The 18582-nt window shown below is 37.9% G+C and overlaps 1 protein-coding gene across 3 annotated transcripts; it reads right to left on the bottom strand.

Moving 5' to 3' along the window:
- Nucleotides 1-987: 987 nt before the first annotated feature.
- LOC113107483 (serine/threonine-protein kinase ULK1-like) lies at nt 988-18582 on the bottom strand. 3 transcript variants are annotated; one of them, XM_026270037.1, is made up of 28 exons: nt 18134-18582; nt 17927-18019; nt 17602-17643; nt 14054-14086; nt 13749-13785; nt 12182-12355; nt 11806-11879; nt 11068-11169; nt 9641-9699; nt 8829-8911; nt 8658-8708; nt 8476-8564; nt 8046-8169; nt 7904-7949; nt 6807-6878; nt 6435-6545; nt 6284-6330; nt 5700-5768; nt 5511-5626; nt 4946-5121; nt 4667-4779; nt 4361-4480; nt 4080-4246; nt 3511-3686; nt 3276-3394; nt 2993-3150; nt 2804-2888; nt 988-2532 (listed from the first exon to the last, which is right to left on the bottom strand). In XM_026270037.1, the coding sequence occupies exons 1-28, from the start codon at nt 18221-18223 to the stop codon at nt 2477-2479; spliced, it is 2682 nt and encodes an 893-aa protein (XP_026125822.1). In that variant the 5' UTR covers nt 18224-18582; the 3' UTR covers nt 988-2476. The 3 variants fall into 3 exon arrangements, with proteins under 3 accessions (XP_026125822.1, XP_026125820.1, XP_026125821.1); XM_026270035.1 differs by having other exon boundaries at nt 2753-2888; nt 18134-18581; XM_026270036.1 differs by having other exon boundaries at nt 2753-2888; nt 5511-5578; nt 18134-18581.

The following is an 18582-nucleotide window of genomic DNA, read 5'->3' as shown; positions in this document are numbered from 1 at the left end:
TAAGATTTTACACTAGTAATTATGGTATTTTGGGGGGGTAAATAAGTTACCTTGATACTTTTTGAAAGCAGTAACCCCACTGTGGAATTGACAACCCGGTGTTTACTCTCTGCTCTAACGGCTGACTGACACAGTGAGCCTCAGCCTGCTAACGTTACTGCTAACAAACCCACCCACTCTCCGCTTATCAACACATAGCTATTCCTATCCAGTGAACACACGTTTAACACACCTATGTGTATGCTTTAAGTGTATGTAGAGGTGTAGTATATGCAAACATACACAGAAGAATATGTTTGAGTTTCCGCTTGCGGAGCATTAGCTCGCCTGCTAAACACAAACATCAACACGCGCCACTTACTGTAAAATCACTGTCCTGCGCTCCGACCATCCACTGGAGCTCTATCTTGAGCCTGAGTGACAAAACACCAGTGTTTCCACTCTCACAAACACAACTCTCAATTAAACCGTTATAGGCGTCTGAAATATATTTCTCTGTGAAACATAGCGATAGACCGATTTTTTTTTTGTCTTTCTTCTCTGAATACCCGGAAACACTCGACTCCGAGCGTGACGTTGACTTGACTGACGGGCTCTTGCCCAATCGCGTCATAGAAAGAAAGCGTAACGTATGTGTGAGGGCGGGGCTACCGTAGGTTTTGCTTCCCTTCGTTTTTTTTTTTTTTTTTTTTTTTTTTTTTTACTGTCTATGGGTTTTCTTGCAGCGCTACAGAACGAGTTACTAGTTTGCATGATTGATTATGAGAATTTATTAATTATGCGAAATTATGTGTAATTAATCCATATGAAGTAGCCCTAACACACATATTTAATGCCTTAAAATCTTGGCAAAGTAAAATCTTTTAACGTTTCCACTATTGTTACAGGGATTTTTTTTTTAGTTAATTCTAGGCCCACAATTCCAGTTACTGTTTATAGACCAGAATTTTCATAGCATATTTTGAAATTACTCAACATACACAAAGTAAATATAAAAATGAAATTTATTCAAGTACACACAACCATACCACATGCATTCTGAACATATTTTACATTTAGGCTTTGTGAATGGAAATAAAAAGACAAAAACACCAGATAACACAAATACTGTAACAACATATACAAAATAGTTCATTGTCCTCAATTTAACAGAGTGCACATTCATCACAATCATTCTACAAAATTCTGACTAATTGCATTAAAAAACCTTGATATGAAACTTTTTATCATTCAAGTTAAAAACACCTTTAGAGTTATCCCTGTTGGAAAATGCAAAAATAGTGCAAGAAATGAATATGACATGAAATGCTGGAAGTATAACAGATTGTAAGTCTCTGAGCGTCCGGTGAGATTAAACAAGCTAGGTCATTTAAGGCACAATCAAATCACTACAAAAACTAAAGACCTAGTCATCCCAGCAAGCAAACTGAAACCTAAAACACCACTTTCAGAAGGACAGCTAAAACAGATAAATATAAAATGCTACACACAAGATACTGACTGTCTTTGCATTTGACTGTCTTTGTATTGCATTTCATTTGACTTTCAGGTGTTAATTAACTCGAAATGAGCCATTAGGCTTGTCTCTGCAGTGGTTCTTTTCAGGCATCCAGAAGGCAAAAGAGTTTATAAAGTGCTTCGCTGTATCACACACACACACACACACATGAATAACAGTATGATTGTCAATATAATACAAATCTCAAGTATTCTTTTCCAACCTCATATGACAACATATGACAGTCTTTATCAGTAGGTCTACAAAGGTTTGCCACAATTTTGGTCAATTGCCACATTTAAGCCTTACAGATGTAACACTGAATACTACACATCCACCGCCGGCTGCTATTTTAGCAACGGTTCGGTGTCCACAGATGTTTAATTATCAGTCATTATTATGAATTCCCTAAAGATACAGCAGATAACTATAATTTCCTCAGAATCATGCAAAAACATGCAGAATAAGTCCATCAAAAACAGAACCATTCCATGTAACTTCAGGAGACTAATGCTACAGTCATGTTTTAGTACGACAAAATGAAAAGCATTCGAGCTGTTACTCATTCAGACTCCAACACTGGCTTTAACATTGTAGTGCTAAGATTAAATTCATCTCTGAGGAAGTGCCATCATGCATTAGTGTAGATTCAGAGGTCAAAGCATTTAAACATGACATCTATTCAAACAATGATGCCGTCTTGATTCACTCAATATTCTTTTATAGTGAACAAAATAGATGTTTAAGTCTGCAAATGTTGCTTTTGTTTATATATGCATATATCAATAGAGATTTCATCTCTGTCTATTATAAAAAGTCTTTTCTCATCTTTTTTTTTGGCTTTGGAAGCCAAGTATCACATTTTTAATGAGTGGGTGAGTGTGAGTTCTTCCTCTTACAGAATTTCAAATGGCAGCTGGGATGAAATGAGATGTAGACGTTGTGGGTTTGATGCCGAGCAAAATCAACGAGGGTTCATCACACACATCCTTGGGGCTGGAGGGAGGAGAGCCGCCGCTCAATACACTGTTTACCTACAGACAGACAAACTCAGAGATGAGTCATTCATATTTTTAAAAATTTAAATGACTGTTTTATATTTGAATAGATTTTAAAAATTGTTCCTGTCCATCAATCCATCCTTGAAATAGAAATCTTTTGTCGTATCATAAATGTCTTTATTGATCACATTAATGCATGGATTAATTTCTTTCCCCAAACTTTTGAACGGTAGTCTATGCGTATCATGCTTACATTTGTTGACACTGTTTAGATCTGCGGTCTCTGTAATAATTAAGGACAGACCCTCCATCAGCAGTAAGGCTTTATGGTATCGCTCTACAGATGTTTCTCCCTGACGAAACATCTCGTCCAGCGCTGCTGTCTGTATCTAATCACATAAGAAAGTAATGCAATTCATATTCTGTATTAGTGATACGATACTCATATGTTTCTCCTCATATTATAAGAAACACAATGCGTTTATGTTCATACCATCTGAATGGTGTGTGTGTAGATGAGTCTCTCGGCAGTAATGCTGTTGATGCGGTCCATGAGTCTTTGCTTGCTGCTGAAGAAGAGCTGGAGTTTCTCAGTGAGAGAACGACAGGAGTTCACACTCTTCTTATACATCTCGTTCAGCCTACGTACTACTGCAAGGACAAAAAATGAATGTCTTAATTATAGTAGATGCAATTTTTAATTGATCAAATGCAACACATACAATTTCTATTTTATATAAAGGCTGTTTCTAGTTTTCTAACTTTCTATGATGTACCTTGTTTGACAGATCCTGATGGGTAGAGTTTGCCTTCTTTGATTCCAGCCATCGCTGTGTGAAGCGCAGAGGACAGCAGTTCAGCACACTTCATATAAAGGACCAGCTGCTCTGCAGAGCTACATACACATGTGTACATCACTCACAGTGTATAGAATACATGCCACAGACTTCACACATAAAATCTGTCTGTCTGTGTGTGTGTGTTTACATATGTGACTGAGTCGTATCTCACCTCCACTCACGGCTCAGCAGGCTGATCTGGTCGGCCACCAGGCTCTGCTCTAAGAATGAAGCATCAAGTGTCATATTCCTGTCAATCCCACTGCCCTTTGTGCCAGCGACCTCTGTGATGCAGTGGGCAAAGGCTAAAATAAAGCGCAGCTGGCTCAGCAAGTCAGTATGCACCTCCTGTGGTGAAGAACAGGTAGACATCACATTCTGAATTTAACTTTCAATAAAACACATAATACCAGGTGCCACAATAACGACAATAAAATAGTTTACTCAGTTCCGATTGGTCAATAATGAAACTCTATGGTCATATACGCTACAACTTCCAAAGTTTGGGGTCAGAAGTTGTTGTTTTTTATTATTAATTAGTACTTTTATTCAGCAATAATGCATGAAAACAGATTAAAAATGTTTAAGAAATGTTAGTAATCCATTTCTAATGTTACAAAACCCCTTCAGAATGATCCAAGACCATCTTGGTCATCTTTTTTTTTTAAATATGATAACTATCTGGCTGACAGTCTAAATGATCGTATCCTTCATACATAATGTATAGCCTAATTATTTTACCTCCATGAGCGTCTCCTCTGGCAGTTCAGGTGGCACAAAAGCCACACCCTCACATAGGTTTGTTGCCATGGCATCGGTGTAACCATATCGCAGACTATCAGGTGAGCTGTAAGCCTCGTGCAAATGACCGTAGGTCCAGCCAGGGCTTGTTGGGCTGGGAGTGCCCACTTCAACAGCAGATGTGGTGAATTGAAGAAACATTGTGAGCACAACATATTCAATAACATGCAAATATAATACACGTGTTTCAATCTCATGAAGAAAAATCATGGAAGTGTCACCTGAGAAGCGTCTAGGTCGAGTGGCGTGAGGAGGTGTGTGTCCAGGAGAGCCCAGCGTGAACACAACCCCAGGAGGACTGCCTGAGCCTGGTTCTGTGCCATCACCGACACCAGGGGGTGCTAGAGAGAGAGAGAGAGAGATCAGGACTCAATGCCATTTCAAACAGCATGGAATTTTTTAAACATTATCTATGACTAACTGCAGATATGAACAAAACATATCAATGAATTTCCACAACATATTAATAAATGTTCTAGTAATTTGAGATTACTGGATAAGATAAAAAAAAAAAACAAGAGCTCTACCTGTTGTGTCCATGAGTTTGTCTGAATTTAAGCTCTCACAGCTGCCCCTGTCAAACTGATGTCCAAACACAGCCTTCAGCAGCTTATCTGAGAGACGGCCAGTACTTACTGACCTACAACAACACAGATGACCCATAAACACAGCTCTAGGGAACAAACTCATCTAACAGCAATCATATCACAGCCATGATTCCAGCGCTGACCATAAAATATAAATTATCATCATTACTGCATCATAAGCTTTCTTCACCCTCAACGAAAGCCAAGTTGATTTGATACCTTTTGACGGTGTCCCTTCTTTCCGCTGGCCTGAGAAGTGGCACGCGGGGCCCTGTAGCCGGGTACTGTGCCAGATCATTCAGGTCAGACATGGTCTTGTTGCGAGTGACCAGGCCTCTCTGAACCAACGCTGTACTTGGGGTTTGACCAGAGATGGCTCGCCGACCCAAATCCCACTGAAATGAAATGTAGTCACATGAAGCTGAATTTTCAGCATCATCACTCCAGTCTTCAGGGTCACATGATCCTTCAGAAATCGTTCTAAAATGCTTCTTTGCTTCTCAATAAACTGTTCTTATTACTATTATCAATGCTGAAATCTTCACTGGAAGAAAAGTATTAATTTCCTTAAAAAAAAATATAATTTCATACCTAAATTACTGGCCAAATACTCAGATGAATGCATTTTAAATGCAATCATGTTTTATATATAGCCCTGTGTTAAATCTAATGACTATGGAGATGGAGCTGTTTTTATATGTTATGTTATGTTATGTTATGTTATGTTATGTTATGTTATGTTATGTTATGTTATGCTATGCTATGCTATGCTATAGTTACTCACTCTGTGCACAGCTGATTCTGGATTGTGCCGATGACCCCGGAGTCTGTGGGTTTGTTTTTTGTCCATGGCATTGATGTTAAAGAGAGGTGAGACCTGACCTGGCTGTTTATACACATCTGAGAGACAATTGGAAAATTAGAATAAGAAATCTTAAAAATCCAATTGATATGCAGTGAAATGGTATTTTACCTGCAGTATGCAACCCTGTCCTGCTGCCAACAGGTTCAGGCTGATTGTGTCTTTCAGGAACATTTCCCACTGAAAAAGGAACAGACAACACATCAGTATCTTCTATATGATCTACAAAAACACACAGCTCCTCACTTTGTACAATGAATTTATACCTTTGTCATCTTAGTATGGTTTATATGTATTTACAGATATTTTGAATAAAACCCTGAGCTTTTTTTGTATATTTTTAATATCATTTTAAATTTAGTAAATATTTATTATTCATATAACATTTATATATAGCCGTAATCATTTTTTTTTTTTTTGAGTTTTAGATTTAGCAGTTTGTAATTTTTTATCAGTTTGCTGGCGAGACAACCATTTTTAATTTAATAATTATATTGTATGTAAACATAAACAACACTGATCTGATCTCCATAACTGTGTTAATGTGTTTTCAAAAAACGATTTTGATTCAGACGGATTTGCATAAGATGTCTGTTATTTGTAGCTTCCTACTAAAACTACAGTTAGAGTCTCTTCCTCAATTAGTGAAGTATGCAAATCAACACACAGGTCTGCAAGAGAGCTGCTTTATTTACCCTGTGGGGAGGGAAGATATGGTCTGGATCCTCCTGATTCTGCTGTCCTGAAATTAGAGAAATATGAGAATGCATTAGGGAAAAACAAATGCATTAATGCATATATGTATGTAAATTATGTCAGAGAGAGTGAAATAGAAATAATCTCAACCTGTCAGACACTGACACTAGATTCTGCTCCATCCTCTGGTAGTTGTGTTTTTGTGTCGGCACAGGAACAGGCACGGACTGAGCGTAACTACTGCCACAGGACTCCAGAGGCCTAGAAAGAAAGAGTGAGAGAGGAGTGATTGCCACAAACATACATTTAAACCATTTGTTCCCTGGTGGTCTGTGAATTACTTTCATCTCTAGAATTCCCGCTTTCTCCGGTCACGTTAACTCAGACAGCTGTCTCTCACTTCACACATGCAAACAAAGCCTATTGTTAATGTGAGCTTCTCGCATTAAGAGAGAGTGTATTATGTTTTTACAGTCTCTGCAGTATTAAATGCTAATCTCCATACTAAAACACACACAGTACCTGGAAGGGCTTGGGGAGGCTCTGACAGATGGGGAGGATGTTGGCGTCTGACCCACTCCCATCAGTAAGCTTCTAGAAATAATACAAAGACATGTACACAGTTATGTTTCAACCGTTCAGCTGTATAATTACAACACTGTTTCAAAATCTGGGTTTGTAAGAAGTCTCTGATGCTCATTTAGCCATCACAGAGGTAAATTAAGTAATTTTTAATTCAGTTTTAGTACTTCAATTAAAACTTAAAAAAAACTGACTAAATTAAGTTTGAATTTAGTTTGTTAAATAGAAGTTTTGTATCTAAAATGTTTTTTTTAAGATTAAATTAAATTATACTTTTAGCTTTTTAAATTTAATTGGAAAATATCTCTTTATTTAATTAACCTTTTAAACAATTTAAATAGCAATTTTAGTAAACAATACAATGATTATGCAGCTATTTGTAATTAAAATTTTGATTCAGATGGATTTGCAAAATAATTGTTCATACATGTCTAAAACACAAGAGTAAATTAAATGTTTTGTAAAAAAAAAAAAAAAAAAAAAGTATAAAAACCTATTTTATTTTTCACACTATTACTGTTTTACAGTATTTTAATCATTACAATCTTAATGTTCATAAGAGACTCCCTAAAAAAAAACTGAAACTTTTGAACGGTAGTTTAAAACTAGGTCACAAATGCATAACTAGGTCACAAATGCATAAGTTGACAGACACGCAGGTTAAAAAACCCTGCAAGAATGTATTTGTAAACTTATTGTGGTAAGGTAAGTGATTTCTGCTGTCAAATAAACTGTAAGGTCTTCCCCCTTTCTTTGCAAAAGTGTGCGTAAACAGCCCTTTTCACAGAACCATACAAATGGTCAGCAGACCAAAAGGTCAACTGACACCCTTAAAATGAATATTCATGACAAGTGACATGCTGGCAAGCATGCAAACCGTTATATGAAGTGCAGAAACATAATTCTTCTGTGCATGTGTGTTATATGAATATACAGGCTACAGATGAGGAGCATGCCACATGTGACTGTATATGCTATGTGTGTGAGCCCTGTCACTTTAACACTTAAAGGCATGGAAAAAATGTAAACCCACTTACCCGCTGCGCATCAGACTGTCCTGCCCTCCAGCACCGACTAGTTCACCTGCAAGAGTTATCAGATTGAGATTTAGTATTTGTGCAAATAAGCAGTTTTGCCTGTTACAAAAAATAGGTCAAAGCGTGTGAAAGCTCATCTTACTGGTGAACTGAGCAGGCACCATTACAAAGTCATCAGAGTCTGAGGAAGAGGAGTCTTTGAGCAGGGAACCTGGAGATGGTGTGGGGTTCGTTTGAGGGAGGAGCCTCGGAGGTTCAGTTTCAGACTGTCACGAAAAAACTTCATATACATTACTGTTCAAAAGGACTCTTTAATGAATAGAAAGTTCAAAAGAACAGCATTTCTCTGTAATAGAAATCTTCTGTAACATTATAAATATCTTTAGTGTCACTTTAGATCACTTAAATGCATCCTTGCAGAATAAAAGTATGAATTTCTAAAAACTGACCTTAAACTTTTGAATGGTAGTGTAGCTATATGTTACTGTATTCACTATATATGGAGCATGAATATCACAGAACACCCCAAAGAGATCCTAAAAATCATGCATCATGTGCTGTTATTGTGGTACCTGAGTAGGAGTGAGGCGAGAGGTTGAGGAACCGCTGCTGGAGCTCCCAGAGGCAGAGCTGGGATAGGTGGGCATGGGCACTGGAGAGGCTAAGAATATAATGAACAAACTGAAATCTTGCTGCAACCAAAACTACAGCAGATTTGGATAAACAAAGTGATGTACATCACAATCTTACTTACATTTCTTCATAGATGTACTAGCCTCCAGGAAAGGATGGTGGAAAAATTCATCTAGAATAGACCATGATCCCTTTATTATGATCAATTCCTTGAGATACAATGCCTGAGTTTATGATTTGCTAATGAGAGTTGTAAAGTCAAGTGTGTGATTGTGCACGTCTGTCCACTGACCGAAGTCCATGCGCTCCCTATGGTTCCTCTGCAGCAACCCAAGTAGAAGGTGCCTGAGGTGACTGGAGGTTTCTCGTGGAATCCTGGGAAAAGCAATCACATGGTCACATGTTTATACGGTCGTGCAAGAGCTCTTTGAGCTAACAAAGTAAAAAAACTAAAAGAAAAGTCATACTCATGCCTTACAAAATTGCAACAGTGTACATATATAAATAAAACTTCACCACGAATGATGGAAAGGAATGAAATGTGGAAAAACAATGATAGAAAAGAAGCATCCTGTGGGGGTTTTATCAACAAAACATACAACTACGAGCTATGGTACACTACTGTTTAAACGTTTGGGGTTGATTTATAATTATGCTCACCAGCACAGCATTTATTTGATTAAAATACATGGTAAAAATAGTAATATTCTGAATTTTAAATAACTTTTAAATACAGCTGAATAGCTGAATTTTCAGAAGCCATTTCTCCGGACCTCAATATCATTACGATATGCTTGATTTGACGCAGATACATCTCCGTATATGAACAGAAAGATCATGAAAAGAAAACGATATCATTTATCTGAAACCGAAATCTTCTGTAACATCAGAAAAGTGTCTTTCCTGTCACTTTCGATCAGTTTCGTTATTCCCGAACAAACGTATTATTCTCTTGAAAACAAATCTCCCCAACCCCAGACAGGTTTTGAAAGGTAAGCTGAAGTTGTCAGATTTATGACACCAGGGACCTTTGCGCCTGTTGTGGCCAAACTAAACTGGATCATGTTGACTGATGACTAACATACAGTCCTCAGGGTCACTTACCTGGGACTCAGGCTCCGGTTTCTTTCATAGAACTGCCGCAGTTCCTGAGGAGTATTCGCCTGGAAATGATTTTACATAGAAGAATTTTATTGACAGGATTGTAACTTTTTGATCATCTGCACAATTTTTATGGACAATGCTGAGTTATAGCCTGTGGTGAGAACTGAGCAGTTCATCACATGGTATAACTGCATTCATCTTTGTAAACTCCGGCTGTTTGGGATGTAAACACACTTTTTCCAGGTCTGAGATTAAATCTTAAGCTTGAGCTTTCGTCTGTTTCTACAAATCATAAAGGCTTTCTAATGGCTGCAGGAACAAGCACTTAAAGCAGTATTTCCATGCCGGAGGAGATAAACACACTGGTTAGGGTAGAGACAACAGTGATCTAAATGAACTCAGCGACCCATCTTGACCCATTCACAGACTGACATTGCGTTACAGGACTGTCAAGAATTCTTAATAAATTACCAACTCCTAAAAGCTAAAAATACAAGCCCATAAATAGATGTGGTTGTGACTGTGTGATCAAACAGGGTTCACATGTTAGCCGTTTGGATTCTGGAAGCTGTTAACTTGGTCAACTTTACCCACAAAACAACAGCAGCACCTGGCTAAAAGCTTAGCGGAAGAATCCAATACTTAAATGGCATGCACGTCACCATTTCAGGATTGTGTTTTGAATTTTAATAACAAACTAATGACCAGCCTGTGGCAATATTCACTGGAAGTATTGCAGCAGCAAACTACACACACATGCATATTTTGCAATATGATCATCACAAAGAAAAAAGAAGAACTACCTGTTCTGGTAGTGAAACTACAGGGATGCCGCTCATGTGAATGGGCATGTGTGTATGTATGGGGGAGAGTGTTTGTTAGTAAACCAGAGGGTGTGTGTAGTTGCAGAGGCATGTGGTTTTGTTATCAGTAAGATGTCACAATCATGTTTCACACTCTACAGGGCATAAATAGCTAAGTGGTGCCAGCCAACTGCACTTTCGCAATTCAAGCAATCCAGAGCGATCAGGACTGACGCAGTAGAAACTAACATTCGGTGGCACTACTTGCATTTCTAACAATATGCTACCGTTCAACATTTGTAGTAAAAAAATTAAATAAATAATTCTATGCTTATTAATACTTATTCAGGAAGAATTTTCAGCGAATATCAACTTAAATTCTGATCTGTTCCAGAGACATGATGATGAGTAAATGATGAAAGGATTATTATTTTTAATGAACTTTTCTATTAAATTGATCCACAGTGTTTAAAGAGGAAGTCCAAGAATATATAGTGGAGAACTTAAAGCCCTGACCACAGAAGCATCCACAAATGAAGGAGCGAGGTGAGTGTGTATATCAGGTGAGAAGATGCTTTCTCTCTCAAGTCTGTTGTTGCCAGTGTGTGTGTTTGTGTTACGTACCTGAAATGGGGCTTTGCCAGTCAAGCACTGGTAGATGATGGTCCCTACACTCCACAGGTCAGCTTTGGCATCATAACTCTGTGACATGATAACCTCAGGAGCCTGTAAAAATAAACAAGACCAGAAAGTCACACAGAGTCAGTCTGAATATCTAATATTTGGTTATTTTATTTTGATAAATAAAAGCAGCACTTTATTGTGACATATACTGTAAATTTCCTGTAGGGCTGCAGGATTCGGAAATCCATAAAGGCCATGTATTTTAGAGCTAAAATACGTTCTTTTTACACACATGCAGCTCATGATCTGGTGTTTTCAGTGTCTCAGAGCAGCTCGGTTCAATGCATTTGGGAATGCAATACATGCTAACATCTTCCCATAGTGTTGCAAATCAAAGAGAAGCTTCAAGATGTTTGACTGAAAGTAACTAAATTAAGACCATAAATATTATACAGCTGGACTGTAAAATAAAACTATTATTTTTCTTAAATACCATCTCTTTCAGGGAAAAGTTGACATAATATTCATTAATATTCATATTTATTATTTTGCTTAATAATTTAATTAAGTAATAATAATATAATCTTAATACCTTAATAAAATAATAAAATTACTTACTTTTATTAAGACTTATCACATTTTAAATTGAAATTGCAATTCGATTTTTCTTTCCCCAAGTCATGCAGCCCAATTTTCCTGAGAATCTGGACAAAATAAAACCCAAAGTCAAGCACTCACCATGTACATAGGAGAGCCACAGAGTGTAGCAGCCATCGTGTTTCCCTGCAGATACCGTGCAAAGCCAAAATCAGCTGGAGAGAGAGAGGGAGAGAGAATCAAAAATCAATGTATGGTGCTAAACACTAAATTTGAGCACTTGTTTCCGTAGTTAAAGAGTGTCTTTCAGCTGTTTGACTTTACACAGCTATGTAGTGACACTGTCACACACAAGAGCAAACAGACGTGCAGTCATAACACAAGAACAAAAACACCACAACCAAGCACTGCCAAAGCTGATAACTCGATGGCATAGCCTCATAATCAGTACAAACCGATTCAAACCAGTCTTTGCGTTTCCTTCGGTAGAAGGTGTACTCTGACCCAGCACACTCACCCAGTTTGATGCAGATGTTGTTGGGGTTAGACTTGCGCCCAGTGTTGTATGAAAGGAGAATGTTTTGGGGCTTCAGGTCACGATGGACGATGCCTTTACTCCTTAAAACACTCATGGCTCCCGCTAACTGCTGCAGCAACACACGGATCGTGTCCTCGCTCAGAGAGCCTTTAGCTATGGAGAAAGAGTTAGGAGCAATAACTGATTAAATTTCAGAATAGGATTATTCTGATTAAAATTGTGGGATATTACATCACTGTTTACAAAGAGTTGGCATCCAGCACAAACAAAAAGTCTGGCTTGCATCCACCACCAAACACAACAGCCATCCCCCCAACCCCCCCAGGTCACTGCTGTCCTTTCCCTCAAAACAAGCTTGTTTCATGAAGTCTTATTTTTAGCCCCCATGTTTTTCCACTGCAGGACAGGGCAGATAACAGACTGACAGGTGGATGAGGTCAGGCTGGGGCTTGAGTTTCAGCAGGGGATCTTGGTTCTGTGCCAGTGTGTCTGTGGCAAGAGGTGAGCGGGTGAAGGCAAACATGACCCCTGATGAGGCTGGCATGGGACTTAACAACGCTACAAAGTCTGACGGCTTAAAATAAGAGCAGCCAACGTAAACACGGTAAATGTAGCCACTCTGGAATCTTCATGGTTAGATGAAGATGTGTTTATAACCCTGGAGAAGTGTGTGTGTGCTGTGCGCGGATGAGACCACTTCCAAAGGGGCTCTATTTGTGGCAGCACATGTGTGAAATAAGCTATTCTCAGAGGTCCTGAATTATCTTTCTCTGGAACGATCAGGCAAGTTGTTTGTTTGCTGAAAAAGTCTCTGCAGTTTCAAGAGCGAGTCCAAAACCAAAGAAAGTTCAAGGCTTCAACCTTCGAGAAACTGACATTGGTCTAAAATTCTGTCAACAATCAGTCTTTATTATATAACTTTAAGATGCATCATCCTTTTGTAAATCAACAAGATGTTGATTAATAATCAACGCAAAAATGTTATTCGAAAAAGGACACAGAAGGACAATTTATTAAGCATGGTTATTAAAATTCATTCAAACTATCAGAATATTTTTGTTAATTTAAGTAAAGCTTAAATTAAAGTTAAACATGTACATTACAACGTTGTGATGCCTAAATTTACTTTCACTTTGCTTTGAGTAGCTGGCTTTAGGTTTTTGCATTTACATTTTCATGATGTCGATGAAACAATACACAGTTTCAATATCACCCATGAAATAAAAATATTATTTTTATTGGCTAGTATTCTTGATGCATCTAAATTTGCCAACAACTGCAGACAGGACAGGTTCAAATCTTTGTTGTGGTGCTGCTCCGAAGGTTCTACAATACAATTCGCCCTAAACTATGTCTACTCTGACCAGCTACAGAAATAGACCAAGGAGGTATAACAACATGGAAAAAATAAGACGCCTCACTTGTACAATTATCCATTTACTGATCTGTTATAAAAATTTCCTCATTTGTAACAACTAGTAGCAATCGGTGGCACAGTTAATGGTGCAGTACAGATGACAGGTTGAAATGAGGCTAGTGTACTTACAGTGTAAATACTCGGCCAGGTCTCCTCCATTGCAGTACTGTAAGAGGAGACAGACAAACACTGTAAGTGTACAGTCAACACAAAACAAACTCTCTTTAAAAGAAAGAGCAATCACAATAGCACAAGGGCTTCAAATGGCGTTATGCTGACAATAATAACAGAGAGGTTTGAATCAAGCTTAGCATAAAGGACGTCCTGCAAGTGGAGGTGAAATTTGACCTCCGATTTTTTTTCTCTACTTCACAACTCTATTTTTAAGGTTTACAGTGGGTGTGTGAGAGGTGCAGCTCGCCATCTTGACTCACCTCCATGACAAGATAGACACATCCCGATATCTCCTGCAGACAGAGACACGTGACAATTGATTATATTAATGCAACACCCAGCAACATGCCATATGACAGCCATGGCACGAACTCTTCATTGTCTAGATGAGGACAGACCTCGGGCTGGACTCACAACAGATGTCACTGACTCACACTGACTCATCATACAAAGCCTTCACTTACCTAAGCTTTCTATGAACAGTCTGTTATTATAGCCACAAATCACAATGTGTGTCTGCTTTTCATGACAGATTAGATTGTATGCACTCCTTCAGGTACAGAAATATCTCACTCTGCGCTTGATTTATGCATGTATGTATGTTTAATTTTTTATAATTTGTGAAAACTTTAATGGGTAGGTAGGGCCTGAAAATGTCATGCACAGGAGGTTGACATTTTTTTTTTTTTTTTTTGGTTCAGTGTTGTTTTCACATAATTACAATATCGGTTACAAATTTAAAATAAATGTAAAATGAGTATTAAGTAATAACAAGAAAAAAACATTACCAAATAATAATAATAATTATTATTATTATATTTTATAATTTAGATTGGTTATTAAAATGAATATTACACTTATTCAAAACCAATTACAAATAACTATATTTACATTCATAGAAAATAATTATAATAATTACAACAATTAATAATAATTCTTCTTATCATTATTATTATTGATGAATCCGGTGGATGTCCTACTGTTCATTTAATAATAGTAATATATTTGACTATATTCCAAACCCCTGTCTGTATACCAAGCATGTTTGAAAGGCATTTCTATCTCAGACTACCGAAGATACTATGCTTTTATGCTAATCAGTGCACAAAATGCTCTTAACTGACCAGATCAAGACTACTGAGAGGCTCTTATAGTGCAATAGTGACTAGGAGAAACCAAATAAAAAATGGCCTTTGACTCTGTAACCTGCATAATCAAGCCTGAGGTGGATTCTAGATGGTTTGTTACCCCTTCATGTCCGTGTATTTTACTGTGGAAATTCTGCTCCTGAAAAGTTTAATGGAGCAAATCAATATGTCCACACACAGGCCAAGAGCCATGGTGACCGGTTTGAATGAGGCATTTACATGGCCCACTTGTTGTGCAACAAAAGTCCCATTTGGCCGATGTCCATACAGGCCCTGCGTGTTGCCAAAGTCAGGACAGAAGCAGGAGGTGTTATTACCCACAGCTGACTGACAACAGATCAGCAGCCGGCCGGCGTGACCGTCTGCTGGGAGCAGAGTGCTTTAGTGAGCATGTCTGTTTAAATAGCATGTTACACAAGCAAAAAAACATTGTTTCATAAAAGATAACAACCTCCTTATGACTTCAGAGTTGTGTAACAACTAATTTTATAAGTGTTACACAATTATTATGGATAAAGGCTTTAAGCTAAGCTTCCCCTGTATGTGTGTGTGTGTGTGTGTGTGTATTGAAACGGTGAGAAATGAAACCAGGCCATCAGCAGTAATTCAAAGTAAACTAAGTAAAGCCCTGCCCAGGGCTACGGAGCAGACATATTTACCAGGCCCTGGAGACGACTGTCAAAACATTATGATCCATTAGCACACAATACAAAGGAGTTTTGAAACCACAAATACTAAAACAACAAAGCTTAACAAACAAAGTTAAAGGTTTCCACAAGTGTGATATGGGGGATGAGAGTTGGGTTTCACTGACTATGCACAAGTGTTATTTCCTGTGCTATTATTCTGCTTTCGTGCAAGCCAGCCGCCATCCACCTGTGCACACTGTGCTGTCAGGTCCATCAGCTGCTCAGCAGACAGCCGCCAAGCAGTGGAACCACCTGACAGCACGGTGTGTACAGCTGGATGGTGGACAAACTCAAGACAAATCCTGTAAGTGCTGGCCAGATGTAAATTAGACTGATACTGGAGCCAGTTAAAGGGGCTGGTCCTATAATTGCAGGCTTGAATAGCATCAAATGCACCTGTGCCAGTTCTAATGGTGTGTGAAGCATGATGGAGTCAGCATGAATTATTAGTGTGCATCCACTGTCAAGTCATTCTATGATGATATTGTGGTGAGAAGTTTGATTTACTACACAGGGTGGTTCATTCAACTGCAATTCAGTGAAATTTACAATTTAAAAGAGCAATCTGGGACTAGATGCCATTGTACCTTAATTTATATCCAAGATTTCCAAACTTTTGTGTCAGCTGAACCCCTTTGACTTGTGATATATTTAAAGCACCCCCTGAAATCTTAAGTATTATTTAGGAAATATTTCAATCATTTAACAAAACATTAACTTGTACACACTCTCCTTTTGTGTGGCATAGAGCATAAAGGTAAATATTATGTTGTGTTTTATTTCAAAATTTTCCCCTTTAATTTATATATTTAAATGGTTATTAAAATGTATTAATTAATAAAATACAATTATATATTGTATATAAGACATTATAAAATACAATAATATATTATATATAAGACATTTGTTGTAATTAAATAAGTATAGAATAATATGTTATGCACAATATCTTACTCAGGACAGTACTAAATAAAAAATAACATGCATTTAGTATGATCTCTCTTATTTTTTGAAAATTACTCATATTTTCACAGATTCTGCAAGGGGTGCCCAAACTTTCGATCCCCACTGTGTATGTGTATATATATATATATATATATATATATATATATATATATATATATATATATATATATATATATATATATATACACATTTGTTCTTTTATTTTGTCTTCTGGTATTTTAACAGTACACACAATCTAAACCTGTCATACTCACTCAAGAGCACAACACCGCAGGATGGAAGGTGTAACACAATCAATGTGTTGTGTTTCTTAATCTCTCCACACCTGAGACAACCACCTGTCTGTCATCAGATCAGCCTGACTGCCTGGAGTCCTGTCCTCTATTCACTAAAATACATTGATAAGGGTATCCTACATCAGACAACGTCTGTTCTGTATGCAAATGATAGAGACAGGCAGTTTAACGGGTGTGTTGGGCTGGCAGGTGCTGGCTAATGCATGCACAGGTGTCAGGTGTATACTTCAACAGACGTATAGACACCTGCTATGCCTGCCATTGTTTCTAGTCTGTTTACTTACAGTACTTTAGCCACAAGAGATATTTAAGATGATTAATTTTCTGTGCCTCTCATGGAGTCTAGCTTGAAATGTAGATAATGATTCGACGGTTTCTGATGCAAGAGAATGCAACATGAAATCAACACTCATGGTGAGTCATATAAAGCCCACATCTATTCACTATGGCTAAACCTACTGATATATTGAACATAGGGCGTGGCGTCAGGGGCGGGGCTTAACGTTTAACCAATCAGACGAAGAGAAATGTAGCCATAATATCAACACTGGGCCATGCAATATTCGAGTTATAAATATCTTTAGTAACATTGAAAAAGCTGTGTATGTTTCAACAGAACAGAGACCACCTGAAATAACACAACTGGCTTATAAATACACCTCGACAACTAAATTTACCCGAGTCATAGAAACAATTAGTAGGTACATACCTGAAAGTCCAGTAAACTGACAATGTTCTCATGTTTCAGCTCCTGGAGAAAACACACATTCACTTTATAAGCGAGCAGAAGTCAGAGAAGCACCTGCTTCTCTGTGGAGCTGGTGATATTCACTAAACCCTTTAAGTTACACTGTTTATATAAATAGCTAGCGTAAACGTTGTTTGCTCCACACTAGATGCCTTTCAGATAGCAACAAGTCGAGTTCCGCAATGTTTACTATATATCTGCGGATATTTAAAAGCTAAACAAATACATTAAGTTAAAGTATAACAAACACAACTGTGTGTATACAAAGTGTAACTACGAAGCTCACCTTTAATATCCTGATTTCTTTTCCCAGGAGCGACTGGGATTTGGCGAGGTTTTTCTTGTTTATGCATTTCACCGCCACTTCAAAATCATGTTTCTGTGAATAAAGACATCGGTTTACGTTATGACAATAGTAAAGAGAAATTTTCCACACATAAAAAGCCGCATCTTAACTGGCATCAGCAATCTGAAGTGAACATCTTAGCGTTACCTGTTTATTTCTTCCTTTGAACACCACAGCAAAGGCGCCGTGTCCTATCAAGTCCTTCCTGTTGAACTCGAATTTTCCAACGCTTTCCATCGCGTACAGACTTTAAATCTGCCCAGTAAATCTACAGGTGTGAGGTCAGGGTGTGGGGGATCCGTGTGTGCGCCAAGAAAAGGACCCGTCTATCGCTTCCCCTCCGCTGCTGTGCACCCAAACAATCTGACACTTCGGTCATGATCGGCATCGCTACCTACGTGTTAATAAAAACAAAGTCACTGTCATCTTGATCCAATAATGTTAAAACTTTGTTCAAAAGTATGTCACCAGGCGTACAAAAGTGTACTAAATGTGAGAACTGTCAGAAAAAGCCTCAGGTTCAGAGTCGTATACTGTTTTGGTCGTCAGCACTTGCCAAACAAAGCTTGAAACTTGCGTTTGCAGTACACGCATGC

Source organism: Carassius auratus, chromosome 8 (assembly GCF_003368295.1).
Source record: "Carassius auratus strain Wakin chromosome 8, ASM336829v1, whole genome shotgun sequence".
NCBI lineage: Eukaryota > Metazoa > Chordata > Actinopteri > Cypriniformes > Cyprinidae > Carassius > Carassius auratus.
Note: the sequence above shows the minus strand (reverse complement) of the source record. Positions and strands in the feature narration are given on the sequence as shown.

Excerpts from the sequence above, each read along its gene's own strand:
- LOC113107483 (XM_026270035.1), bottom strand. The coding sequence starts at position 18,223 with ATGGAAAGCGTTGGAAAATTCGAGTTCAACAGGAAGGACTTGATAGGA. Across the intron at positions 5,122-5,510 it reads CAGAATCAGCTGTGCACAGA|TGGGATTTGGGTCGGCGAGC; the intron begins GTGAGTAACTAT and ends ATTTCATTTCAG. Across the intron at positions 3,151-3,275 it reads ATCAGGATCTGTCAAACAAG|TAGTACGTAGGCTGAACGAG; the intron begins GTACATCATAGA and ends TTGTCCTTGCAG.